Source organism: Melozone crissalis, unplaced genomic scaffold, assembly GCF_028551555.1.
Source record: "Melozone crissalis strain CALT ecotype California unplaced genomic scaffold, PUWL_Pcris_2 ptg000005l_1, whole genome shotgun sequence".
Classification (NCBI taxonomy): Eukaryota; Metazoa; Chordata; class Aves; order Passeriformes; family Passerellidae; genus Melozone; species Melozone crissalis.
In genome coordinates, this window is record NW_026535783.1 from 46,905,377 (window position 1) to 46,931,692 (window position 26,316).

At 38.1% G+C, this 26,316-nt stretch overlaps 1 protein-coding gene across 1 annotated transcript; it reads left to right on the forward strand.

Annotated features, from left to right (window-relative positions):
- On the forward strand, positions 1–25,539 carry PUM3 (pumilio RNA binding family member 3). Its single transcript, XM_054289041.1, has 18 exons — positions 1–57; positions 296–402; positions 2,246–2,428; positions 4,097–4,232; positions 4,989–5,064; positions 5,754–5,847; positions 6,058–6,124; positions 6,651–6,825; positions 8,440–8,543; positions 9,039–9,117; positions 10,867–10,965; positions 12,043–12,096; positions 13,648–13,728; positions 15,609–15,751; positions 16,420–16,642; positions 17,672–17,759; positions 19,612–19,702; positions 25,287–25,539. Exons 2-18 carry the CDS (start codon positions 306–308, stop codon positions 25,414–25,416), a joined length of 1,920 nt encoding a protein of 639 aa, XP_054145016.1. The 5' UTR covers positions 1–57; positions 296–305; the 3' UTR covers positions 25,417–25,539.
- Positions 25,540–26,316: the final 777 nt, after the last annotated feature.

Below are 26,316 nucleotides of genomic sequence, written 5' to 3' on the forward strand. Positions count from 1 at the left end.
CTGTCGCGCCGCAGCAGCGCACGCAGGCGGAAGGCGCCGCCGGCCCGCACGTGTGCGGTGAGAGCGGCGGGCCCGGGACCGCGGGTGTGCCGGGGCCGGGCGGCCGGGACAGCGGGACCGCGGGTGTGCCGGGGCGAGCCTGCCTGCCTGCCTGCCCGTGCGCGGCCTCTGGTACCCCGCCTTCCACTGCGAGGGTTTGGCTTGTCCATCGGTGTTAAGCAGCAGGCGCAGGCTGTCGTTCCCTCACGGAGGAGCCGCGGCGGTACAGTAATGTTGTGTCTTGCTCCATTTGCAGTGTTGCCGCGATGGAGAACAGGGGTAAAAAGAAGTTCGTGGGGAAGAGTGGGAAAGGACCTCGTGGGAAAGCGCCGCACGGGAAAAGGAGATTTAAAAAAGATAATGGTAAGAAGGTCGTCAGTAGGAGCCCTGACTTAATGGTTATGGTTGTGTACAGGAATGCTTGGAGTTCTTTATCTTTTCTCTCTTGGTAAATTCATATTTTGAAACGATTAGTTTTGGCAGATGAGCACAAGAAAGTGGGGGGTGTCTGCCTGGACTTCAGTAAGACTTTGGCAGTGTCTTCTCTCCTTTGAAATCCTCACAGAGGTGCTGATGAATTAAGGGCTGCAAGAGCAGTTGGTGAGGTGGATTGAAACCGGCTGAACGGCTGGGTCCAGAGGCTGGTGTGCTCTTTGGAGACCACTGATTAGCAGTGGACCCCAGGAGTGGGTACAAGATCGAGTTTAGTTCAACAGTTTCATGGAGGACTTGGATGATGGGACAAAGTGCGGGAGATTTACAGGTGGCACAGAACTGCAAGGAGTGTTAGATGCACCAGAGGGTCGTGCTGCCCGGCAGGGGGATTTCAGCAGGTCGGATGAATGGGATGGCAGAAGCCAGTGAAGTTCTTCAAGGAGCAAAGGGCAAAGTCCTGCAGCTTGAGAGGAACAGCTCCATCATGCACTGGAAAATACTGGGGAAGGCCCAGGGGCTCCTGGTGGTCTGAGCTGGACATGAACCATCAGTGTGCTCTGGTGGCTAGCTGCATCCTGGGCTGTATTAGCAGGAGTGCTGTCAGCAGACTGAGGGCTGTGTGCTTGCCCTCTCCTCAGTCCTGGTGAGGCTTCACCTGAAGTGCTGTGGCCCAGCTCTGGCTTTTCAGTGCAACAGAGATATATACAGAGAGAGAGAGCCCAGTGAAGGGCTGCAAAGATGGTGAAGGGACTAGGGCATTTCTTCTGGTGGGAAAGGCTGAGACATCTGGGTCAGTTCAGCCTGTCCCACGGGGAAGACAAGGCTGAGGGGGATCTGCTCAATGTGTACAGTATCTGAAGGGAGAGTTCAAAGACAGAGCCAGACTTTTTCCAGTAGTGCCTAGTGACAGGACCAGAGAACAGTGGGCACAAACTAAAACACAGGAGATTCCTTCTCAGTATCAAGAAAACCTCCACACTCCAGGAGTGACTGCACACGGGGACAGGTTGTCCTGGAGATGGTGGAGTTTACCACATTGGAGACAGTCAGAAGCCACCCAGACATGGTGCTGGTTTTGAGTGGCCTTGTGGGAGCAGGAGGGTTGGAGCCAATGTCTTTGAGAGGTGCCTCCCTGCCACAGCCATTCTTTAACTCTGTCTTGTGTTCAAAACTGTGCTGACTGTATGAGCCACTAATTTGCTGAAATGCTTGTAACAGGTTGCAATCCAAGCCCTTCATCTCTGTTTGATCCACCTGAAATATTCTCAGTTAAAAATTTGAAGTTGATAACCTTTTGATTCTAGACTTGGCGTTCCTACATTAAGACAAAATTATCTGAGAGGTGAAGCTAGATGGGAACCTACTGTGGGTTAGAATTGAGAAAATCCCTTTCTCTGCTGCCTCAGAACAGATGATGTTGGAGCAGCTCTGATCATGAACTATGAAAGGAGTGGGGATTTGGGGATTGATGACTTTGATGTCGGGGATGGTGAAATTGTTAATATGGAATAATCCTTTTTATGCCTGAGCTGTTACACTGCTGCCCAGAAGATAAAGCCTGGGCAGAACTTCCCTAGAGAAAACATACGCAGGGGTTGCAGTGATAACATCAGCTTTGAGAAGCACATAATAATTTTTGTTAAATACAAAATTGTTATTAGAAAGAATTTTAATTCTTGTTACAGTAATTTTTAATCTTTTTTTTTTTTTTTATTTTGGAGCGATAGTAGCTATGTGATAGCATTTTAATTTCTTTTGTGTTGGTTAATAGATTCAGGTCCACCAAAGAAAGTTTTTAACAAAGGAGATGAGGAAGAAAAGCCAAAATTCATTTCCAAGAAATTTGTTAAAGGACAGTTAAGACCTGGAAAAACTACTGTCAAACAATTCAAGAATAAACAGCAACCAGAAAAGTTTGCAAAGAAAAGAAAATGCCAGGATGGTGAAGAGGGAGGTGAGCAGATTTTTAAGCCTGGATATCAAGGGAAACCAGGTTTTGGAAAACACATGGGTCATCTAGGTTTTCCTCTTTCTGTCTGCCTTTCCAAATTGGCTGAATAACTCCAGGTTAACTTCCTGTTTAATCTTTGCTGCGGGAAAGACTACTTCACTTGACTAAGCCTGAGGCTTAGTCTAGTCATGAAAATCAACAGTTTGGAGTGTTCTTGGAAGTCAAAAATAAAGACCCAGTAGCAAATTTTAAAAATGTCTTACTATCCTAAAGCTGTTTATTTTAATGGCAGTGTTAAGTGGTCAGCATGAAGCTGGCAATTGTTATACATGATTTACAAACACAGAGCTTTCCATGGTGTGTTTTGGACTGTTCTAAAAGTACTTGCTATAGGTTTTGGAACAGAAATTCGTGTTGATTATCCTTTACATTATTTCCTTTCTCTGTCCAGACTATCTGGTCACATCCTCTAAGAGAAAAAAAAGCATAATGGGTGTTAACACTGCTTTTATGTTTTACAGCTTTTTTTCTTTCTGATGTTTATACAGAAAGCCTGAAGCGTTGTCTGGTATAATCATGTTAAATGGATTTCTTTTTCAAATTAATTCCTTCTGCTTGAGATCTTCATCCTTTCCCATCCTCTCTTCTAAAGTAAAGTTCTACTGGGGCAGTTAATCAGTGCTGTAAAATGAGAAGTGGGAACTTAAATGAGGGATTCTGAAGTTCTGCAGAAATATGTCATTTGCTTGAAGGACAGTAGATTGTGTCAAGTGTTTTATTACTGCTGTTCTTGCATGTTTGCAGAATGGCTTCACATGGAATATGCACTAAATGTCTGAAGATCTAATAACAGTAGAATGTTTTTATAAGCCTGCTTTAAAAAAGTAAACCCACAGCAAACCTTTAAATGTTGTTCATAAGAATAAATGAAAGCCTCTGTATATTGCACTGCTCTCAAAGCATTACAAGTTTTTCTTGTCACTGTTGCTTTAGAAGAGTGATATAAAAATCAATAATATGCTTTGTAAAAAGGAGAACATGAGTTTTTGAATGGGTAAAACAGTTAAGTACATGCTGCTAAATACCAATGAACAGTGCTTTAAGCTATACAAATTTTAGGTGGTGTCTTTAATGCATAAATTGTGGGCTTTTATAACATTATTTTGCCCCAATTCGTTGTGTGGCAGTGTACAAGGGTTGTAGAGTAAAATACCATGCTTAAGGAATTCGACTGAGTAAAAAGATTAGGCATGTAAAAAGAGTTTAACTTCTTTTCTTTTATAGAGTTTTCAGGTATGTGTCTTTGAGTTAGGGTTCTCCTTTTGGGAGAGGGGTAAGGTGTGCATGAATTACAAGTAAACTAAAATGGGAGAATTATTGGGGCAGCCATAGCTGCTAAATACATCTCCAGTCACCTTGCAAGCTGTTAAGGGATTTGTGATGCATCCTGTGACAGTTTTGAGGAAATTGTTTGCCTTGTTCTCCCAGTAGTCAAGATTACTAGCTTAGCATACTCATTCAAGATTTATGGCTAGCTGGGTAACTGCAAGCGAAGGCCCTGAATTGTTAGTAATTCAAGTCATAGAACTGCCACAGTTTAGACTGGTAAAGAATTCTATTGCTGCTCTTTTATTTATTGACTGTAGAAAATAAATTTTTTTTTCCCCTAAGGGTCGGATTCTAAGAAGCCAGATTGGAATGACTTCAAAAAGAAAAGGAAAGAGTTAAAGCAAACCAGACAAATTAATGATAAAAGTAATTATGACATAATTGTAAAATCTAAACAAATATGGGAAGGCATGAGAAGGTAATGACTTTTTTTCTTCCACTCTGTTGACTTCTAGTCATAAATTGCCAGAATACCATCTTTCTTATCTTGTAATTATATAAAACTATATTTCCAAACCGAGTCTCTTTGAATGAACAGTAACATTGCATGCAATTTTGTAGGTAGATCAAACAGAGTATGGTAACCTGTGGTCCTAGGAATTTGGTCTGGATTGAACTTGCATTTCAGGCTAAAATTCATAAATTTGTGAGTAATTGCTTAAGAAATTGTATTTTTTTGGTTTTGTCAGCCCTGAAATACAGAGCATGCCCTGATTCACCCTGATTCTGCAGTGGGATTACTGCATGAGTTTTATGTGAAGGTTCATTGTTTCTGTCTGAGGGTGTAATTGTAGAACTGGTGCCCCATATCAGCAAGAAAAGTTAATTTTGCTTCTTCTAAGTGCTTGTGCTTTGCATGCTTACAGATTTTTGGACCTGTAAGCAACTCTGACTGCAAATTTGAGTTTATGTTTCAAAAAATATTTTTGAAATTTTTACTCAAAAAAAGAATAAAGCTGAAGTGTGGAATTCTGGTTTGATTTCCACAAACTGAAACAGCTTAATCACATCTCTGTACAGGGTTAATGAATGACAGTATAAATTTGGATTGGCAGAAGCCAGCCTGGTTTTATTTGTACTGTCTTGCTCTTAATTTATAGATATAAGTGAATCATGCTACAAAAAAGCTGCTTCCTCAATTAGAATTGTTTTACTAGATTTTTTTTGCTTGTAGGAAGAAATGCAATAAGGAGAAACGAGAAAAGCTGATGAATGAACTACAGAAGCTTCTTCATGGGAAAATTAAAAATGTAAGAAAATACTAATGACATAGTGCACAAATTCATAAATTATTCTTTAATGAATGGTGAAACTGTGAGTAAAAATAAAAACAGGGCTGAAAGACTGCATTTGGCACCTGTATTTCGGGACAGTAGTCTTGGGATGCTTTGTCTGTCAGCTGGCTGTTGTACAAAGTAGCCAAGTAGCTTTAGTCCTGTGAAATTTGATGTTAGCTGGGGTTCAGGAGCTCAGAGGTTTAATTAGTCACAATTGTTGCTTTGTGATTTTCTAGGGAAGTTAGTGTCCTCATGCTTAATCATACTAAATAGTCTTTTTGCTTTATTCTTGAAATGTATAAATTTGCAGTGAGAAGCATGTTGGGCTTTTCAAATTCTGTGCTGAAGTGGAACTGTTTAATCATACTTATTCTGAAATTATGAGGAAGAGGAACAAAATGGAGATACCATTTAGTGGTTTTATTTCAGTATGGAAAACCTTAATGCTTGTCCTTAATTGCCAGCAGCTGTTGTCTGTATTTTCTTTGACGTAAGGTAAAAACCCTTAAGTCTTGGTTTGTTATAAGCAGGTAACTGCTTTTCTAATTCTATAACTAGCATTACATATGGGATGAAACTATACCAAGAGCACATACATTAAAATAATTATGGTGCCTACTGCCTTTTGAATGGCCTAGAGTAACAAAATATCTGTCCTTTAGCTGGCGTTTGCACACGATTCAACCCGGGTGATCCAGTGCTTTATTCAGTATGGTAATGAGAAGCAAAGGCAAGAGACATTTGAAGAATTGAAAGGTATTTTCATTTTGCTTATATGCTTTTGTATTGTGGTTAGGAAGGATTTTAAGAAACCATGTTGTTTTCTGTTGAATATTTTTACCTTTTTTTCTGAACTGATGCATCATTTCTAGTGAACTCCTCATACTTATTTAAATAATGCCTTATCATTTCATGGAGTTAATGTAGTGAAAAATAAGCCAGCTGAATGTTTCTCCCTTCTTCTAGATAGCCTAATAGAGTTGAGCAAGTCAAAATATTCCAGAAATATTGTGAAGAAGTTTCTTATGTATGGGTGAGTATCAAGTGAATTTGCTCATCAGTGTTGTTTCATTTCCAGTGTGAATGCTCCTTCTTAATCTGTAGTGGATCGATCATTAATAATAAATATGTCTCTGGCAACACCTTTGTAATACTATGGAGTAAAGGCAGGGGGGTGCTAACTGTATTTTTCCTTTTGCAAGAAATAAAGCTAATGCCGTACGTGTCAAGGAAAACATGACCAAAAAAATGGTTAGATTTATTGTCAGAGTTGGTCTTTGCTGTATATAAAACACTGGTTTAAAAAAGTTTTCTTTGCTAAGCATTTCAGTATGGCATTTGTTATTCTCTAGAATTTATTCGCTGTTTACTTTCCCTCAAAATGCCTTACAATTTTCCCACATTCTTGGCTTTCTTTACATATTTTCCCAAGTGCCATAAGGCTGATTCAGATTCATAAATTTCATGGTTTCTGTGATAAAAAAATGTGTTTCTAAAAATAAAACTATCAATAGGTAAGCTTATCTCTAGAAGTTTTACTATTTTTATTTGTAAAACAGGACAAAAGCACAAGTTGCAGAAATAATAAAAAGTTTTAAAGGCCATGTGAAAAAAATGCTCCGTCATGCCGAAGCATCTGCTGTGGTGGAATATGCATATAATGACAAAGCCATTCTGGAGCAGAGGAATATGCTGACAGAAGAGCTATATGGGAACACTTTCCAGGTTTACAAGGTGGTATTTCAATACTTTGTGTTTCAAGACAGTTTAGCCCATAAGGTGTTGTGTTAGTAACGCCTTAACTGTCTTACCTGCTATTTCTTTTGATAACATTTCTTTCTGTCAGCTGTCCAAAGGCAGTCTAGTTTAGCATGTTTAAATGTAATGATTACTTGCACATTTCTAGTTTAGATGAAATTGTTGTGGGTTGTTTTAATTTGTACGATGCAAAATATGCTCTGTTCATGTATGAGCTTGCTCTGCTCATCAGAGACAGTTTATTCTTAGATAGTTTCAGTTCTCATAGTGCCTAGGCTGATATCATCCTTGCTGAGGTAAGACTTAGGCGTAATCTTTCATTAATGCTGTAGATGACTCTTGTGTCAGAACTATCTTGTGTCTTGTGAAAACTGAGTGTGGGCAGAATGGGCCAGTATCCACATACAGTGTTCAATTTGGGATTAATTTTTCTCTTTGTTTTCTTTTCTCGTGGAGACTGTAGGACTTGAGTTCAAACTCCACCAAAATTTGGGTCTATGGTAGATGTTCTCCAGGCAGTTGGAACCTTCTTAAAAACTACCATTCTTGAATTCTGTTATTAATTTTTGCTGACTTGTGAAGTTGGTATCCATTAGGGTTATGAATTTTGCTACAAAGTACAAAACTGTTTTACAAAATTACTAACTCCACTCTAATGACTTTTTCACCTGTTCCCTTATACCCAAGGTTTCTGTTAAAATTGTCATAAGAAATTGACCAGCTCATTTCTGAACCTGTATTTTCTTAACAGGTTATTGTAGGTTTTAGTTAGGCATTTTGCAGCGCTGAGTAATCACACTTGTTTGTTGTGATTATGGGCTGTAATTTGTACTGAGAGTCAAACAGCCCATGGAATGAAGGGCACTGTTAGCTTCCATCGTTCTGGTATTTTTGGCGTAAGTGCTTTAGGTAGCCATACATTGTGGTGCAAAACCAAGATTCAGCAAATGTAGGTTTGTAAAAAATTGCAGTGTAGCCTTTAAAGAGTAGCAGAGATGGTTTAAAAAATATTTCTTCTAATTGTCTATCCAGTCAGACTTTTCTTCTGAGAGCAGATTATTTTAAAAGAGTTACCAGGAAGTACTTTTGTGTATAAGGTATATAGTAAATATTCCCTTTCTCTGCTGTTCCTGAACTGGAATTTCCTGGGCCTTTGTTTGCTTCTCAGTTCATTAACTTGTTGTGTTGCCCTCTGATGTGTGCCTAAAGCAGGATTTCTGCTTAGCTCAGGAGCACCTTAACACAATGCCAGTTTTATGTATTTTGCCTTCTATCTGGCATGAAGAGCTGATGTAATTGGCAGTCACAATACAGTTGTGATTGGCAAAAAGCAGCTCAGGCTATAGAAGTGGGTATTGTTTGCTATTGAGGAATATTTAATTTGTAGAAACTGAAATTTACAGCTTCTGACAAACTCAGAAAAGGTAGTTTTTTATTTTTAAAATTGTAAAAATTGTTAGTTTTGCAGAAAATTAATTTTATTTTTGATATTCCTGACATTTGATTGAAAAATTTCTAAGCATTGTAATTTTCTATGAACTCTTGATTCTTACTGGTATGAATAAACCTCTGATTGTGCATTTGTTTCAGACACCAGCTGTCCCAACACTGGATAAAGTGCTAGAAGCTCAACCAGAAAAGAGAGAGACTATCTTGGATGAAATGAAGCAGATTCTTACACCAATGGCACAAAAGTAAGGACAAAAATCAGCTGAAGGTGTGACAATCTAGCACAAATCAGTTTGTTTCTGACATACAACTAGCATATTTGTAAGTTCAGATGACAGATACTGATACTCTTTTAAGCTGTAATGCTGTGGTGCTGAATAGTCTGTGGTTTTGTCCCAGGTGTCATAATGAGTATCTTCCCTGATTTTTGAACTCTCCTTCTCTGAGTTAGTGTCCTCTGTCCCAGTCAGACAATTGGCAGAAATGTTGCACTATTATATATTTCCATAATGCATTATTTGATATGCTTCTCCAGTGAAGAAAATACGCTCTGTAATTTGTAAGTTTTGTTAGAATCTTCCACATACTGTAAATGTTAAACATTTTAATCCAAAATGACCGTGTGTTTTTTGCTCACCATGCTGCCTAACTTTTTTAAATACAAATGAGGTATTGCTAACATAATTTAAAATGTTTGTTTATGGGGAGCTTGTTGCTTATTTTCAACTATCCATGTACAGAGAGGCGGTGATAAAGCACTCACTGGTACATAAAGTATTTTTGGACTTCTTCACTTACGCTCTTCCAAAACAAAAATCTGTAAGTATTTTTATTTTGCTTTTTGTCTTCTTTTGTCTTTCTGTGGAAGGTTTTTCATCTTCTTGTGAAAATGTTGTAAATTAACTAGACAAAAATACACATCTTTTGTTAATAGAGTTCTACACATCTGGTGATTCTAGATAGAGGATGGGAGAGTATTGTTGTATGGAGATTTATAGCTACAGTGAACTTTCACAAGTGTTTATGATACTTGAATTCTTAAAATAAAGTGAGACGACTTTGATGTTTCCTCTTTTCCTGCTAAATGACCTTCTCAGTAGCTGGAGAACATATTTAAGTGAGGACCATTGCTTGGAGTAGTTAAGCTTTCCAGTATGTCGTTTCTTAACAACTTGCAGTCATTGTCCAAAAATCTCTTGACCAAAATACAGTGAAATTGGCCCTTCTGTCAGCAACCAAAACTTTGTTTGCTATATCCATATTAAATTGCAGGTTTAAGATTACATCAGACATTCTTGTATTTAGGCCTAAGTCTGTCTGTGTGATGTGACATGGTTTAAGCTGGAATCCTGTTTGACTTTACCTGTCTTCGAGGTCTGTCCATCAGCCTCACCTTGGTTCTGCAGCTCAGAGCCATCTCACTTCAAGTCAGGCAGAGCCTTGTAAACTTGCTGTCTCTTGCTTCTTTCTGCCAGACTGGCCTCCTGAATACATCTTTGTTACTGTTAATAAACCTAAAGCTAGGGCTAGGGAAGTGGATTATTTAGGACCTGTTCTGAGTCTAAATCTTCAGAGCCCAGAACATTCCTGTGCGCGGTTTTATGTGATGCTATGTCTGAGAATGCTTTTGATTTGGCGGGCTTGCATGAATCAGGGGAATAAGGTTGTATCTCCTTGCTTGGCTTTCTGGGCAAATGTGCTGGTATATGGACATGGTCTTCGGGGTTTGGAAACCCCTTCTGCAGATCTGTTCCTGCCTGTGCTTACAGTAGTGACACCAATTGTGTTGTGACTGAACAGTTTGTAAATTATTGGTAAAATGGTTGGAGCCTTTGGCTAAAGAGCAAGAAGAACTAGGGATAGAAAGAGGCATAGGTGGGAACTGCACTTTGAGGAAATCTATTGGATTGTAACAGAAGTAGTATCTAGTAACCCAAGAGGGTGTAATTTTATTTTATTTTATTTTATTTTATTTTTTTATTTGATTTAATTTTTTTCTTTGGTTTTTTCTTTTTTCTTCTTTTCTGAAGGTATCTGACAAATGTATCGTTACATAACTTCAGAAAACTTTGTTCCTTTGATATGAAGACAAAACTTCTGGCTATGTCTTGTAATACCTGATTTATAACATAACCTGGTGCTTAAATGACTTCGGTCCTTCTTACTTTCTGGCTAATACTCTGTATCGATGAATATGCATCATCTTCAAAGATTTCTTCCTAAATTAATGGTTCTTTTTCTCTAATTTCTGTCTCAGTTCTGAGCACCCTTTGTTGATTTTTTTGTAATAGGACAGCAGACAAGCTTCAATACAGTTGTGATTTCATGGCATGTTTATGATGAACAGTGTAATTTTAAAGAGAGAAAGCTTGTGTCATGTACAGTCTTTTGGACTCCTGTTATGGCAGTTTTTCATAGGTCAGGGAAATGAGAGTGGTTCTGTAGAGCCAGTGATGGAGTGTAGAACAGTATCCTGTGGGCAGACAAAATAATTATTTCTTGCCCACCTGCCTTGAGTTCCTCAAGCCTTTTCTTTGATGTTTTGCTTTATCACCTTTTCTTCCCCAGGAAATGATAGAAGCTATCAGAGAGGCTGTCATCTACCTGGCACACACTCACGATGGAGCCCGAGTAGCAATGCACTGTTTGTGGCATGGCACTCCCAAGGTAATGTTTGGTTTCCCTCTAATTAGTTCTCTCTGACTGCCCATATGGGTCCTTCTACTTATGCACATTTTGAAGCAATTAACAATTTGAGAGCAAGAGCAAGGTTAAAAACTGGCTCTTCTTTATCTGTTGGCAAACTTAAGCAATGCTTTTTGTGACTCAAATGCTTTCATTAGAACTTCTATAGGAGAAGCATCTCCTTTTATTTTTAGCAGGGGTTTTGGCAGTGACGCCTGGAGTAATTTTTCCACTGCAAGGTTATTGGCATTTCATTTATCCCATGGGTTTCTTAATATAAGTGAAATTGACGGTAGGGAAGGAACAGTAAAGCAGTTGTAGTGTGAAACCATGTTTGGCTTTAGAATGCCAAGACTTGCAAAATGTTATAGGAAGTGTGGTTTAGTTTCATCAGCTGATACAGTATCCAGAAATTTTGGTGTAATACATGTCATCACATCTTGGACATAATGTAATGCCTCCTATGTTTTTCTCTGTTAAAAAATAAAAAAGAGTACTTATTAATATAGTCCACTTGCTAAAGAATGCACAAAAAAAAATTCCTAGGATCTAGGCATAGTAATGGATCTAAAGAAGACTGAACAGTGATTCCAAGAGCCAAAATTACAGGGAAGGAACTTTCTGACAAAATATTCTTGCTAGTAATAGGGGTTTAAACCAAACTAGAGTTTCAAGTTCTGTTGAATATGTTTCTTACCAAATGAAGAGATGGAATGCATTCTTCTTTAATTAATGGACAAAATATGAATGAACATATGTGATGGTTTGGGGTTTTTTGTTTGCTGTGGTTTTTTCCAAGTTTTTTTGACATGTCCCATTGGTGATCTGGGCTTGTAAATATACCATGGGATCTGTCTGGGTTCAAGTTACAATTCAGGTTTAACTTTCTGTGCTGGTTCTGGGTGTAAAATAATAGAATATGTGTTAGTCTTTGATAGATGCCTTTGCCTTAGAAAGCAAATTGAAGATTATCTTTTTGAAAGGTGTAAATAGCAGTTTAGTTACTCAGAATCACTAGTATTCTAGGCTCACTTGAGTTTCTTCTTTCCTTTTGGATAGGACAGGAAAGTCATTGTGAAAACTATGAAGACGTATATTGAAAAAATAGCAACGGTGAGTGTATATTAACCATTTATTTCATAGTCTCTAAAAATAGTGATTTGATAGAGGCTAGCTTGAATGTTCTTTGGTACTGGGAACAATTTTGAGATCTTAATAAAACCAGTCTTAAAATAGCAGTGATGTATTAGGTAATATAAAATAATTGAACTGTATGGAATATTTGAAGACATGCCAAGAGGCTTCATTGTGAGCACTGCATGTAGCACTATGCTTCATTATGGCTAAGTTCATTATTATTCCTTAGTTTTCTTTCTACTGTTTATTATGTTGATCCAAACTTTGTACTGCATCTTCGTGTGTCTCATTGGTTAATTCTCCTTGGTTGGGAGTAAAACAGCCTGTATAAAGAGGAGGAATTAAAATCAAGATATGCTGGAGATGTCACTGAAAAGGCTCTCTTAACATGTGTATTGCTTTGAAGATGCTGAATATTTTTTTCAAGTCAGGAAGCTTCAAAATACATTGGCATACAATGGAAGAAGTCTGTTTTACTTTTTAATGAAAAACATGGTTTTGTAGTCTGCAGTACCAGCAGAGTAACAGTTGAAACCAGATTTCACACCTACACCTAGGGGCAAAATAGTAGGTGTAAAGAACTTTTTAAACTTCCCTTCCTGGTTGCTGTGGGTTTTTTTATTTGCTAATAGTTATTGTGGCCTCAATCAGTGGCATTCAAGCATTTTGATCGCATCCCGGGCATATATCCCCAATATATATATTTATGTATAAATCATATGCCTTTACTACTATAGTAGTGTACATTATAATAGAAATAGAAAATTTGAAAGGATGAGATAAAAATAACCAGAGGCTAATTTTATTTTTTATTAATGGTTCCAAAAATATTTTCTTTCTGCACCACAGTGGATTGTCTTGTGCAGCCCACTTTGAGGGCCACTGGTCTAGGTAATCTTTCTCTCCATAATTTAGCCCTAGAATAAATTAATTTTTTAATTTTATAAATTATATGGAAATATGAGACAGTGGGTAAATAATAACTGACACAACACTGGAGCGCAGAAGATCTGGTTTCACTTCGATGTAGCGCCTCACTGACATGCAAGTGAACTGGTTTGTTTGTGCCCTTTTGGGTGTACTGGAGACTTGATCTCCAGCAATGCAGTAAAGACTGTATGGCTCATTGCAGAGATATGATCTCCAAAAACATTGTATGTGACTTAGTTCACTTCTAAGCAAATCAACAATAGAAATAAAGTCTGTATTAATGTTGCTGTAGGGAAAATACTATGATTTCAAATGTTGATAATACAGTAGGATTAGGTTAATAGTTTGCATGTGATAAAACAGTATATCCACTGGAAATGGAAGATTTTTCTTTGTTTTAACAACACATTTCTTTTAACAAGCCTTGCTTTTGAAAAGAAACATAAATGTTGGACTTCTCATTCTTTAATAGTAGTCAGTATTTGCCTCTGCTTCATGTTGTGTTATATTTGAGACAAACCCTCAGAAATCCTGATTATAAGTCAGTATATTCATAAAAAATGATTGCATGTGGTTTCTGATGTCTCATCTTTGCAGGGTGAATTTTCTCATCTGGTCTTGCTGGCAGCATTTGATTGCATTGATGACACTAAACTTGTGAAGCAGTTAATTATATCAGTAAGTAATTGAATTTCTCCTAAAATAGTATATTAAATAGTGTCAATGTGTTTGTCAGTGTATAGGAGGATGAAAGTAGGAATCCATCTGCTTTTTTAGACTATTTAAATAATTCCCATCTTTTCTGTTTCATGATATTTATGTATCATGATTAGCTTTTTCTTTTCCTAGCAGACTGTAGCACTTTCAGACATAATTTTAATTATTTATTTGAATTAATTTTTAAGCTAGGTTCAGCGGTTGCTGGAATTTTCCCTTTTAGTACACATTCATTCTGGATAAGGGGTGACTGGAGTCTCTTTAAAGTCAATATCTTTTATCATAGAAGTTTAAACTCTACTAGTATTTCTAGAGATGAAATTGGTGGAAAACTTGAGAATGGTGGTGGTACCTTATTGATTTTACAAGCTAAACTATTTGCATCCTCTCAGCAGAGAAATTCACATTGACGTACGTGGTGTAATCTGCTTGCAGTAGTACTCATGCTATAGCTGTAGGGGCTGATGGGTTTAGGGGAAGTGGCAGGGAGATAAAGGTGAGGCAAATCTTCTGTGTGTGGAGAAGGAATATGAGGAGAAAGTGGTTCTGATGAGGCTTGTTTTGCAAAGTAGAGGAACAATTTTTCCTTTGTGAAACTTTTTGTAGGGTGCAGTTAGGATTTTGTACCCTGTCATAGGGATTTGGCCCTTAGACTGTGCCTCTCTAATGTGCCTGGAATGATGAAAGCATCTCCGTGTGGAGGTGGCTTTTGTTCCTCAAGGATTACAGCTGTGATTGCAGCTGGGTTTGGTTCCCAGAGCCAGGCCTGGAATGTTACAACTTCTGGGAAAGGTCTAAGGAAGTAAGTTCTGACATATCTGAGCTGTCCTAGTGTGATATATCTGACCTATTCCTGTACTATGTAACAAGCACTCTGCTTTCTGGAGAGTTTATTAGTTCAGATACTGTGTCTTTAGCTGAGCTTCCAAGATGTCATTTAATTACAGAATCATCTGAGATCAAGAATTAATCCATTATCAAAGGTAATGGAATGTTTATTGTTTGGTCATCCTACAACATCAGTCTGGGCAGGGAATGGAGAACATGACGTGGCCTTTGCACGTACACAATTGGCCATCAGGTCTTAGGTGTGGTGAATAATGGGGAAAGGATGGTGGAAGAGGGAGAAAAAAAATCTTAGGATCAAAACCAGCTCTTCAGATAACCAATGAAAACTAGTAGCAGATGTTGGGGTGGGGGCATCTTAAAATCAAGCATTGAAGCATATTCTGTAGAGGAAACCAATCTTTAAAATTATTTCAAAGAGCAGTTGCACTTCAAAGATACCTTATAGAGATTATCATTCTGTCCATAAAAAAATACAGCTTTAGGAAGATAAAAAAAACTAGGAGAACTTGAGACAGAGAAAAAGCAATTTTTTTGGTAGTTTTTTTGTTTTGGGGGTGTTTTTGTTGGTTTGGAATTTTTTGGTAGTATTGCAAAATTCACATTTGTCTGGGTTGGCACTATGGGTTGAGAATTAGGTAAATGAGGGCTTTAAGCTCTTTAAATCCTCTGAAGGAAAGTCTCTTCTTACCATCATCTCCCAGGTCCACAGAATCTTAATCCTGGACCAAAGTCTATCTGTGGTGCTTTGAACTTTGGTATGTGATTGGAACTGTACACTGAATGCCTGGCATGTGTAAGGATTCAGGCAGATTACAGCACAAAATCCCTCTTTTTCATGAGGACTCCAGAAAGATGGATACATTACCAACAAGAGACAGCATGTCTCTGTCATTTAGAGTTTCTCCTGGTACTTTTTTTGCAGTTCTAATACTGGTAGTGACCAAGAACTATTATTTCATTAATGTTTTGTTGTGGTTTGTTTACTCCCACAGGAAATAAAGGCTTCTTTGCCTGATATAATAAACAACAAATATGGAAAGAAGGTCTTGTTGTACTTGCTAAGTCCTAGAGATCCTGCCCATTTTGTTCCAGAAATCATCACACTTTTGCAACAGGGAGATGGAAACGCCTATAGGTAACTCAGATATGAAAATTACATGGTTTTTCTTAAGAGCCCAGAAGAAGTCATGCAACTTTTTGTCATGATTTAATTTTAACTTTTCTTCATAATAAATCTAAGTAATGTAAATATATATAAATAATACACGCTTGCCCCTTTTATAAAGGGCAAATATTGTGATATATTTTGTGTGTAAGCTCATATATCAAATTCAGTGTAGAAGAAAATTTGTGATATGCATTACTGGTTCTTTGGCTATCATAAAAGTATATCTCAAAATCTAGCAATTAGAATGGAAATTGTTAATTTGGTTTCAGTCTCTGATATTGACATTGATGCTTACCAGCTTTTGAAGAGGGAGCTGTTCTAGATGACTAGTAAGCTGTGTAAAATACATTACCATAGTTGAGATAACAAAATGAAAAGAAATAGTAAATGTTACTTCCAAGAAAAACTCAAGAGGTTTTGAGACAGTCAGCTTTAAACACATTTTCACTCCATGCGTTCTTAAATTCTGTGTCCAACATGCGTTTAATTGTACATGGAACAGAGGGAACAATAATGCCTGCATTTGAATCTAGCAATAATTTAAATGTCTCAAATAGCACATACATTCTGAAATTTCATGTTACTTGATGTGCATACAGTGCAAATCTGCAGTAATGTGCTGTCTCTTTCATCAGTAAGAAGAATACTGAACTCCGTCGTCATGAACTCCTGGAAGCCATTTCCTCACCTTTGCTAGAATATTTGCAAGAACATACCCAAGAAGTAGTGATAGACAAAGCGACTTTTGTCTTGGTTGCTGATATTTTAAGAACAGCTCTTGGTGACATCCAGCCTGCACTAGATGCAATTGCTAAGTTAGCAGCAGAAGAGCTGGTTCCAGGGGGCCGTGATGGACAGGTAATGTACAGAAGACAAGATGCTGATATCCTGCAGATCTGCATCAGTAAAATGAAGTCTGGTCTTGATTTCCTTTATGTATGTCATCACTGTACTGCACTGATAGCACTTGCACATTAGATATGATCCTGTTTTCTGACTTGTTGAATTCATAGTTTATTATTAGCACATCTGGAGAGATGGCTTGAAGCCAGCATTTCGTATGAGTTGTAGGGCAAGGTGCTTCATGATGTTCAATCTTCAGAACTGCTTTAAACACTTAGTGGAAAGGTTACTGACAAGCATGTTACACAGCCTAATGTGCAGTCAAGCCCTTAGCAAAGTTTTATAGGTCATTGGACTGTTTACATTGAGAGGGACAGGATCTCTTACCTTTCAGGCATGCATATCTCCATGCAAGGAAAGATCTTAGATAAGTGCTGTTTGTCTTCAAAGTATGACCTTCTCTTCAAAGAGTTCCCCTCCCCTACTTTGTTAAACTCAGTCAGATATGTGTCCATAGACTAGGAAACAAAAAAATATGATGTGTAGTGTGTTTGAGATAGGTATCTCCAGATTTCCATAGTTGTGGTGTTTTAGCTCTGTGTTTCACATTCTTTGATAGACATTTAATGAAATTTTAATGTGAACTACACATGTTTTCTGTGACTTTCTGTAAACCATACTGTAGTTGATTTTCAGGTGTGGAAATGTGAAGGGTCTAGAAGTTCTGGCAGAGACAGACCAGGAGGTTTTGTTTATTAAGAAGTCCTTGGAAGGGTGGATGAAATGTTGGTTGGTATAGTTTATATTACTGAAAGATAAATGTTGCAGGGAAGATGGTAAGAGTTAAAATGGTCAATTTAAATGAGTAACCAGAAGTTTACTTCAAACTTGTTATACTAGTATAGGTCATGACTCAGTGAATCAGTGTGACGGCAGAGTGAATAAACCAAGCAGAAATATTTATGGGCAGGCATGTAACTGAATTTTGAACCAACATCACTAAATAATTTTGGAGGTTTTTTTGTTTGTTTATTCCCCTTAAAGCTCCACATTGCAGAACATCCGGCAGGCCATCTAGTTTTGAAATGGTTAATAGAGCAAGATGAAAAAATGAAAGCGAGTGGAAAAGAAGGTATGTTGGAAATACAGCTTTATTTTCTCAGATTGACTTCAGAGTAGTTTGCTATCTGACCTCAGATAAGATAGTTGCAGTTATTTCTTTGAGTATGCTAGTATATGGAAAAATTAATGTTATTGTTTCTATATTTTTGTTGTTGTGAGCTGCTATACAAACAGAATGCCAAGGATATGTTTGCTTTTTTTTGCAATGCAAGCAGCGGTTGGGTTTTTTTTCTCAGTACTTTATTGTGTATTTGGGGCAGAGTTCATTTCTATGCTTACAGTGTCTTTGCTAAATTACATAGTAGTTTAAGGATAATAATAGAAACAGTGAAGTCTTTCTTACAGGAGCCCCTGTTCCATTAGTCCTTGTAAGCCGGGCTGTAATCTTTACTGTGTTCATTAGTGCTGCTGGGTTAATGCTTTGTAACTGTTACTAAAATAATTTGTGCACAAAAATAGGACATCTTTGCTAGTTTATGTTCTATTAGGCAGATATTGGGCACAGATGTTCTCATCTTAATTTAGCTTTAAACTTATGTTATTATGTAACTGTAAAATGTTCTGTGGGTATCACTCTATCCTAATAATAACTTTTTCTCATACAGAAAGCTCAAAAAATGAAAGCACGTGGTTGGCAAAGTGTAATTTGAGGGAACTTCTCTGTGTGTAATAGTATTTTTGTCTATGTAGGATTATCAGATCTTGTTGAACTTTTTATTTCTTTTCCTCTTGCTACATTTAGGTAGCCACTATTTCCTTTAAAAATGTTAGTTGTGTTTTATTAAATGTTTCTGAATGTTTTCCCTCTTCTCAAGCAGATCATTGAAAATGTCCAAAGGAAAACTTTTGTGTCTTTCAGAGACTTGCCTATCTGAAATGATGATCTTAATCTGGATTTATTTCTGTAAAAACTGTACAATTTCCAGTTTAATCACATGCTGTTCCCTTTGGTTTTCTCCAAAAAAGTACCATTCATAATTTCTGCTCTAAGTTTATTAAATTGTCATTAAACCCTAAACAAATTGCTATCACATGGGGAGCAAGTTGTATAAAATGTAACCTGTCTTCAGGTGGAATTGGGATCTAAAGTGACAGCGAAAAACAGCTGCAGTGCTTGGAGGCTGGTGTTTTTGGGGTTGAGTGGGGTTTTTTTCATTGTTTACCGATAAGTTTGCTCAGCAGGCTAAGTTGAAAGAACAGTTTCCATGCAGTTCAGTTCTTTAAATTTAGCTGGGGCCTTGAAGTCAAACTAGGTAATGTAATTAGTCCGAAGTCAGCTTAGGCTTTCGAAGCTACTGAAGAAATAGAGCTCTGGAGCACCAGTACAGCTGAAAAAGATAAAGTTTTTGCATCAATAAAGGATTAGCTCTGAAATTTTAAGTAACTTCTGTTCAAATTCTTTTCCTTCAGTTGTAGAGTCAGATGCTTAAAAATATAGCATTTTTCAACAGAGGTGTTTACGTATTTAATATATTGCATACCATGATCTGTTTCAACCAGAATGATTCTGTGACTCTTGCTGAGTTCTCTCTTTGGACTGGATGGCTGCTCTAAGATATTAATAGCCTTTTACACCCTTTTTAAAAAACAAACAAGTTTGCATACTTTATAATAGTAAACTGTCACACAATGCTGCTGTTGTTTAACAAATTCCATGCAGTACTTGGAAGCAGTCTAATATCTATAAAGGTCTGCAATGCATTGAACAGTCAATTATTTTGAGGGGGCAGAACTTTGTGAATACTTGGGGGACTAAAAACTATTTGATTAAATCAAAACTACAGAGAACTTTCAACAGGCTTCTTTGTAGAAAGATATTGTCTCATTTTTTTACTTCCCTGCTTCTTTCTCACATTTTGCAGTTTGCTTTGGGAGAACACTGGTAGAACATGTTGGTATTGAGAACTTGAAGACTTGGGCAGAAGTAAATCGAGGTGCCATTATTCTTTGTTGGTAAGTGTGGCGCGTGACTACTTCTGATTAAATAAACCTTGTTAATTTCTTGAACAGCTGCGAGAACATAAATTGAAATTTATACCAACAAAATGATATTCAGCATGTGCTATCCTGAATGCAGCTGGCAAGTCTTGAACGAAACAAGGATTAGAAAAATTCAAATCAGTGTTTCTATAGATTATTCCTTGAGTTTCATCTTTTGTAGTACTAGGAAGCAGCTCAGTATCAGAAAATCTGGACATTAAAAACTTTTTTTTTTTTAATTGTGCCTACCATGTCTTGTTTTACAAGCACAAAACTCTCAAAAGAGCAGTCCACAAATAGCTACATTAAAATAATTAACTTCAGAATACCTGGGACTGGTGGCAGCATACAAAAATCTGTAAATTGTTTTGTTTGTTTTGGTAAATTACTGTTTTGTGTTGATGCTTTAATTGCAAAGCCTAAAAAGTTCTCACACTGAAGCAGAGAAGTGTTTGGAAGAGACCATACATAAGAATAGACTTATATGCAAAGGCGTATGATGAGCTAACTGGCTCACAAATTTGAAGCAGTGAGCCATGCAACTAGTGAAATCAAAAACACCCCACAGGAATCAGATTAAGATTAACATTTTTTATCAAGAGTGAACTGCAGTGTTAATCATTGCTGCTTTCACTTTGTAGCTGCTTGTCAGTATCAGGTCACAGAAACCCAAGGTTTTGTCCTATAACCTGAAGTATGTGGTCTGTGTTCTGGAACTTCTTTTATCAGCCTTGCCCTTCTGGCACCTCATAAAGACTTTCACTGAAGCAAAGTCAGCAAACAATTCAAACAGACAATATGATTTTGAACATTAAGTGCCTTGATCTCTTTTTTCTGCTCCACTCTTCTCTGTCCTAAAGTTACTTTTAGATTCCTTGCTCTTGCCTTCCATCTCTGCTATTTATCAGTTTAGAGTAGGGCTGCTTCAACGTTTGTGCTCTTTTGCAAGGTGAATCAAAAACCATTTTTACTTCTGTTAGTTAATCTGAGTTTAATTCTAACTTTTTTTAGTCATTGTCACTCAGATCACTAGTGAGAAGAACTGGTAGTAGAAGAGTAGTTGCAATCCAGATACAAAACCAGTTCACACAACATCTTACTAGTCATATGTATGTGGCTGTTAAGATTGTTCAGCTGCCAAAGTGATAATGCTCTTTCTTTGCCTCTTATAACAGGCCTTTAGAATTCAACAAATGCACCTAATGCCTTTAAGTTATCTGATCCTGTGCACAGATGTTCAGTGAAGTTTTGTTAGAAAGGCTTACTCACTGACACCATATAATGCTTGGATATTTTTCCTTTAAGTCAAGGCTGAACAAGATTCATTTAACATGTGATGTTGCTGGTATATGTACTAAGCTGTTGGGATTGTCGAAATATATTTGTAAAGTAAATTAATAGATTTTTTCCTATATTTAACACTTTAATAACTGTTCGTGATCACTGTAATAGCCTTTTAATAGACATAGAAGACTTAGAGATAAACAGGAAACTGTTTTAATTGATCATTAAAGAAATTGGCCCAGGAGTGGTGTGTTTTGTGGAAAAGTCTGTGAGGAATGGCAATCTTTCTCCGTCTCCGCTATTACTCATGTCACTACAAGTGGAGCCTTAAGAAGTGTCCTTTGTTACCACGCGGGGGATCTTACCTCCCAGACTGGCAGTATTTCATCCATAATGAAACTTAACAAACAGGAATGAGAGAAAAAAGTATATTGTAGGGCTGTTTGTATGTTTGATTAATTTTGTTGGTAGTCTTTGGTTTATTTCACTTTAAATAACACTTATTTCACAATCTAAATTCTTTCTAGAGTGAACTTCTCTTGATGACTTTTTAGGCATGATGTCCTTTTGTTTAAGCAGCTGAGAGCACACAAACATAACCATCTCCTTTTGTTCCATTTCATGTCACACTGGCTTACTTCACTATCACATAGCAATTAATCGCATTTTTGTTTAACTGCATGCACTGAAGCCAAGAGACTACCTAAATTGTACAGCAGTGATTAATTTAGTCCGGTGTAAAGTAACAGCAGGAGATTCTTTAACATGAAGTAATGGCTGATTTTTAAAAAATCTTTTCATTTAGAAGACCCAGGTACTTCTTGTCATGGTTTGACACTGACCAAATGCCAGGCACCCGTGAAAGCCACTCACTCACCCTCCCCTGCCGCAGCTGGGCAGAGGAGAGGAAAAAAATTATCAAAGGGTTCATGAGTTAAGATAAGGGCTGGGCGAAAACACTCTAAGTGCAAAGCAGGTTTAACTTAAAGGTAGAAAGTGAATTTATTAATAACAGAATCAGCAGAGGATAATGAGAAGTAAAATAAGCCCTTGAAAATAAAAACCCACTTTTTTCTCCTCCAACCCCTCCCTCCTTTCCACAGGCAGTGCAGGGAGACAGGGCATAGGGGTTTGGTTAGTTTGTCACTCAGGGTTTTCTTCTGCTGCTCAGGGGGAGGAGTCCTTCCCCTGTGAGGCCATGGGGTCCGTCCCACAGGACACCGTTCTCTGTGAACTTCCCCGGTGTGGGTCCACTCTAATGAGCAGCAGTCCTCCCAAAACTGCTGTGGTGTGGTCACTCTTCTATGGGGTGCAGTTCTCCAAGGACAGGCTGCTCCACCCTGGAAGCAGGGGCCCTCTCTCTCCCATAAAGTCTCCCACTGGATCACAGCCTCCTCCAGACATCCACCCACTCCAGCATGGACACATCCCCCACGGGCTGCAGGTGGATCTCCCATGGATCCCCATGGGCTGCAGGGGCACAGCTGCTTCACCATGGTCTGCACTATGGCCTGCAGCTTGGCTCCAGTGCCTAGAACACCTCCTTCCCTCCTTGTCCTGCACTGACCTTGGTGCTGCCATGCTGTTTCCCTTACACGTTCTCACCTCCTCCTCTTCTCTGGGTAGAAAAAAAACTGTGTGTCTACTTTGTTAGGAATTTCTTCTTAAATATGTCATCACAGAGGTGTTACCAACATCTCTCATTGGCCCAGTTTTGGCCAGAAGCATGTCCATCCTCATAGCCATCAGGGATTGCTCTCCCAGACATGGTTGAAGCTTCTGCCAGCTTGTCACAGTAGCCACTTTTGTGGCCCCCCCAGCTACCAAAAGCTAGGCCATATAAAACCAACACACTTCTTTTGTCGTAAAGAATCTCAAATGTTCAGACAGAGGTAATTTTCAGACAATGCTAGTTCCTCCTAAAGCCATGATTGATTTTTGTTTTGTTGTTGGCTTTTGGAAGCCATCTGTCACATATGTGGAGATCTGAAACTCAGAATTACTCAGTAAGTCCATTTGAAAATTTTTGGCTATCTAGTCCTTTAAGTTTATTTGTCAGTTATAAGCAGTGCATGTGCTTGGCTTCTCAGTAACCTGGTATCCTCTGGACCTTCTCCTTTCCTTGCTCTACTTTGCTTTTGATTGTAATAAAAATATATGGGACCTGGTTCTGACTTAGTACTATCTTGAGGATCCCAAAGGTAATGAGAGGACCCTCTGCATGCTCACATGTGTACTAAGTGTTGTAACTACATGAATGTCATAGATGCTTGCCTATTTAAATTTCTATATATGACTTTTTGGTATATTTTTAAATTTTTAAATGATGTGTAGCATCAGAGTAGAACATGGATAAGAATGTACTTCACCAAATGTGTTATCGACTTCCTTTATTTCTGTAATCTGTGGAAGTTATGTTTTACATCCCCAAAATAAATAGGTGCCAGCTTTCTAGACCTTGTAAGAACTTAGAGAATAGTAGTTTAAAAATATCCCTCTCTGTCACTATGTTGGTCTTTTGGCTGTGTTATCAAACATGCAGATGTTCTGTATTAGTAATGTTCTCTTGACATACCTGTGGTTACTATGAGTTTGAAAGCAACACCACGTGTATAGCTGTCAGAAGCTGGCATTCATTTTTAGACATAAGTAAAATGCAGTCCAGAGTGGCTTGCTACTTTGTGTGGTCCTTGTCTCTTGTGGTGAGTGAAACATACGTACCTTTCCATGTTAACATACCTTTCCATGTTAATTACCAGTGTGTTCAGGAGTCCTTTTCCAGGATTCTGGACTTCCTTGCTTTTATCAGGGGCACGTGAGTCATAGAAGAGATGAGAAAATACCACTCTCAGCTGAATTCAGTTTTAAAGAAGGGCTCTTGATTAAATGGTACCATTACAGCTAAAAGTGTAACACAATTTGCTGCTAAAGTTTGTTGTAAAGTCATAGAAATAAATCTGGGAATGAAGTAGCTGAAAATTGTGGCGTTGTCAGATGGACATCCAATGCTATTCTGCCCATATTGTTGCCATCCAGCACAGGATTTGGTGCCCTAAAGGAGACAAAATTTAAATCTCATCTTAAGCTACGTTAATTCCTTTATGTCTTACTCAGTTCAGTTTGCCATGTCTAATCATTGCTTAAAAGGTAGATAAGAAGTAAGCTTTTAGGTTGATGTAAATTTGGGAGCCACTTGGAAGAATCCTAGGGATTGTAAGGACTTGCAGTATCATGCAGCCTGCTTCATACCAGTGCATGGGTGTTACAGTTGCACAAACTGGCTGTAGAATGCACTTTTCTAGCCAGTGTTCACTCATAACTTTGAAGTAGCAAATTTGGTATGTCATTACTCAGCAGATCTTCAATCCAAGAATATTTCAATGTTAACTGAAGAAAAGGACAGGCACTACTAAGCTGATAGTATTTTACAGCTTATGATGAATTTCTTTGTTTCTGAGGAAGAGAATTTATCTGGGAAATCTGATTTGGTTTCCAAAAGTAGTATCTGAAAGGAGAGCAGAACTGGTTAGGCTTCATCGTTCTTCACTAACTGCAGCGTGAAAGTACAATAATGAAGGTGCTTGATGTATATTAGATGTACTTCACTGCATCCAGTTTTAGGACCTGCATTACAAGAAAGGCACCAACAGCTGGAGTTAATTCAATGGAGGGCGACTGGCATAGCCTGGGGCTGGGTCCTTTGGCTTGGAAGGAGAGGCTATGCGGCCAGGTCTTTTTCAGCTGGGAAAAGGGGCAGCTTGTAGGCTCCTGAGAGCATGTCTGGCACCAGTGGATGGATGGAGAGCTGGTCCCTTCACAGCAATGTGTGAGTAGAGAGTAAGAGGCAGTGGTACAAGCTTAAACAGAAGAGGCTTAGGCTGGAGATAAGGAAAAACCTTTTCCCCATGAGGATGGTGCAGCAGTGGGGCTGGGGTCCACGGAGTTCTGGCTGTCCCCAGCCTGGCAGGTTTGAAGCCCAGACTGGGTGAAACCCAGAACAATGTGGTCTGACTCAGTATTTGAAAGTGCATTGAATAGGGATCAGCAGTTTCTTGCAGACTGATTTACCCTCTGTTGGCTGTGTTCTGACTTGAAGTTTCATACTTTATGGAATGTTTTGCATCTTTTTTATAGTATATATAGCCGGATGATAGTGTCCGGCTTGAGCTACAGTCGTCTTAAATAGTTATTGTTTCCTGTCATGGACTGCTTCTTTTTCTATAACCTGCATGCTGATCTTTGATATCCTTCATTTTTTTCCTGTGTCTTGCAGCCTTCTCCGAAGCACTGATGAAAACGTGGCAAGCACAGTCAAAAAAGGATTAAAAAAGCTCATCCCAAAGCTGAAGCAGAATAAAAATGTAAAAGGAATAGAAGCATTACTGGAGAAATTGACTTCCTAGTGTAAATTAATCTAAAATAATCATTTACTTCAATGCAGTCAGCTGAGATTTGGTAAGATTTTGTACCGTGCTTGTTTTAAGAAGCAGTGTATGCATTTGTATATTAAATAATTTCTAAAACAACTTGTCATTGTATTCATTCTGTTGTGCACAATAGAACATTGTCCTCAGAGGTTAAAATCTCAAGATTTAAGAGCTAATGAAAACTTCTGAACATGTAATCAGGGCATTCAATCTTTCCTGATAACTTTCACAAAAATGTTTTAAGTGTTAAAATTTGCACGTATGATGTCACAGTTACCATAGAAACACAGGCATCTGTTCTGGACATACTGTGTTTAGGCAATTGTATTTGTTTTATTCGCCTTCCCTCCTAGTTTCCTTAAAAAAAACCAAACCAGACCATCCAGGAAGACTACTTAAGTCCCACTCTTACCCTGTGATGGAGGCTATCCTCCCTAGGAACTAACAAGAATAGAATGAAAATAGTGTCTGACTTTTTTCAGAGAAGGTCCTGAAGGAACAGCTGACTGTTCCAATGGACCACAGTTTGGTTTCACTCAAGTCTTCTAACTAGACACTTTTAAGCCCTAATAAACCAGAAGGATTTGGAGGGTTTTTTGGTTTTTTTGTGGTAAGGAGGGAGGGGTGAATTCTCTTCCACATGATACCAAATTCATATCCTATTGGTTTTTCCTGTACATTATTTTGATTTAGAAAAATGAAGCCAATGTTTTATTTTGTCCATTTAGGAAAAAATCCAAAACTTCCTTCATAAGGCAAAGAACACCCAACCTGCTGGTGCTCAAGGCTGTGCTGATAGACTGATCCAAGCAGAGAACCAGACTGATTAAATCTCCAGCTGTAGGAGTCACTCTTTACTGTTGCTTAGCTTGACAA

Excerpts from the sequence above, each read along its gene's own strand:
- PUM3 (XM_054289041.1), top strand. The coding sequence starts at position 306 with ATGGAGAACAGGGGTAAAAAGAAGTTCGTGGGGAAGAGTGGGAAAGGA. Across the intron at positions 5,065-5,753 it reads TTCATGGGAAAATTAAAAAT|CTGGCGTTTGCACACGATTC; the intron begins GTAAGAAAATAC and ends TCTGTCCTTTAG. Across the intron at positions 9,118-10,866 it reads CTCTTCCAAAACAAAAATCT|GAAATGATAGAAGCTATCAG; the intron begins GTAAGTATTTTT and ends TTTCTTCCCCAG.